The sequence below is a fragment of the Buceros rhinoceros genome, unplaced genomic scaffold (assembly GCF_000710305.1).
Source record: "Buceros rhinoceros silvestris isolate BGI_N320 unplaced genomic scaffold, ASM71030v1 scaffold20245, whole genome shotgun sequence".
Lineage (NCBI taxonomy): Eukaryota > Metazoa > Chordata > Aves > Bucerotiformes > Bucerotidae > Buceros > Buceros rhinoceros.
In genome coordinates, this window is record NW_010414815.1 from 1 (window position 1) to 2,247 (window position 2,247).

A 2,247-nucleotide genomic window follows, 5' to 3' on the forward strand; every position below is an offset into this window, starting at 1 on the left:
ATCCCTCCTGTAGAGGTTGTAGCCATCCAACACAGCACTCCACAGGTGCAACTGCACCATGTGTCTGTGACGGCAGCTATATCAGAGTTTTCCTGCTGCACAATGGCTTCCAGCTCTTCCTGTTTGTTCCCCATGCGGCGTGCATTGGTGTAGATGCACTTCAATTGGTTTGTTGATCCCTTCTCTTTTTTTTTAGGGGGAGAAGGCCTAATTCCCGCCTGCCCATTCTCAGGACCTGCCATGATTCCTAGCACACCAGTATCCCTTGCGACTATGCTGTCACATGACACATTGCCGTCTACTCCTACTGGTGTGGCAGTCCCAAGGATCTCGCTAGCACACCAATCCACTAACGCTGATGTGCTGCTCTCAGACTTAGCTCCAGAGAGCCTGGTTTTATCCCTTTCCCCCTTCAGATCAAGTTCAAAGCCCGTTCAACGAGCCCTGTCAGCTCCTGTGCAAGGATCCTCTTCCCCTTTGAGACAGGTGCACCCCGTCTGGCACCAGCAAACCTGGTGCTGTGTAGACCAACCCATGATCAAAAAACCCAAAGTCTCACTGGTGACTTCAGTCTCAGAGCCGGGTATTGACCTGGTGGGTTTTCCTGCTTTTCCCCTCATCATTCCCTGCAACTTGAGGGATAGGGGAGAACACCACTGGTGCTCCTGGTCCCTTGACAAGTTGTCCTAGGGCTCTGAAATCTTTCTTGATTCCCCTCAGGCTCCTCGTTTGGAGTTCATCATTACCTGCCTGAAAGGTCAATAATGGATGATAGTCTGAGGGTTGTACCAGGGAGGGAATCTTTCTTGCTACATCTCATAATGCGGGCCCCAGGGATGAGAGAGTTCCCTGTGAAGTAGAGTTCCCTGCGAAGCGGCTCAGATCTGCATATTGGGCCTTCAGTTCCCTTCAGAAGGGAGTCACCTATGACGCTGACATGTCCCTTTTTCTCTGTAGAAGTAGGTTTTATGCTGGGCTTGGGTGGATTTAGCCCCAGTAATAGCTGGCTCCACTTGCAGAGCCTCGTACCTGTTATTCAAGGGCATCTGAGAAGGTGGGGTCCTTGCTGGAGCAACACCTCCCCTGCATTGGGCAGGAAATTGTTGCCATTGCCCTTTGTCCTTCTGGTCTTTGCGTTAACTTTGATGAGGATGGACCCGGGGGTCCTCCATATTGTGCCCTTTATCTGCCTGCTGAGCCTGCCCCAAGGAAGGCAGGATGCTGTTCCTTTGATCAATCTCTTCCTTGCGCTCCCTGATGCTCCTCAACCCGCTCACCTCCTCTTGGAGCTCTGTCACTAGGTGGAGGAGTTCCTCCACCTGGGCACACCTCCTATGGGGGTGCTCCCTGCTGCCCTCTCCAACCGGTGCAGCACCAGGGCACACCCTGCAGCCTGAAACCTGCCTGGGTTCAAGTGAATTGACATGTCCTTTTATTCTTTTTCCTCTCTTCTCCTGAGGAAAATGGAAAGATGATTGCAAGCTAACGCTCTGGTCCCCATGCACTGCCAACCCCCCAGCCAGATAACTGTCTTGAGCTCTTGAGAAGGGAGAAGTGCAGGCTGGCAGAAAAGTGGGAGTGCAGATTGAAAAAGATCCCACATTTGGAAGATCCCTCAGAAGAGGAAAGGGCCCCCATTTTAACAGTGCACGTGCTGATCACAGGGCCTTCCTTTCAGGGAGTGACTGCCAGGGACTTTTCTGGAAGTTACACTTATTAGAAAGCCCTTAAAGGGGCCTCTAGAAATGAAGGCACCCAGATTTACAAGTGGCCGGCAATGTTAAGGCACAGGAGCCTGCTGGCTGGCTTTGGCTGTGGATTGAATCCAGCGTGTTGAAAGCAGAATCCATTCTAGGTACACATAAATAGCTTCTATACAGATATATTTGATTCTGTTTTCAAGTGTGTGAAAGTATGTATGTTTTCAGTGAAAATGTATTTGGGGAATCAGAGATTAAACTTTGATCTATAAACTTGAATTTCACGTTAAGGGTAAAATTAATAGAGCTTTATGCTGTACTATCCTTTGCCTTTTATTTTGAAGTGTGTCATTCCTTGCTTTGCTCTGAAGGACTGAACAACAAAAGTTGTCTCAGTGTGACTGCCCACAATATTAATTATCTTGATACGCTTTTATCCCTACAGCGAAGATGTTTGTAAACGAGGATTCACTGTCATTATCGATATGCGGGGATCCAAATGGGATTTGATCAAGCCTCTCCTAAAGACCCTTCAAGAAGCCTTCCC

The 2,247-nt window shown here is 49.2% G+C and overlaps 1 protein-coding gene across 1 annotated transcript in view; it reads left to right on the forward strand.

Annotated features, from left to right (window-relative positions):
- Nucleotides 1-2,145: 2,145 nt before the first annotated feature.
- The window catches only part of LOC104494409 (kalirin-like), a gene marked incomplete at both ends in the record, with an annotated part of 4,285 nt that continues 4,183 nt past the window's right edge, over nt 2,146-2,247 (forward strand). Inside the window, one exon of the mRNA XM_010137229.1 lies at nt 2,146-2,247. This exon is cut by the window's right edge and continues 5 nt beyond it. Coding sequence (XP_010135531.1) covers nt 2,146-2,247 — 102 coding nt within the window.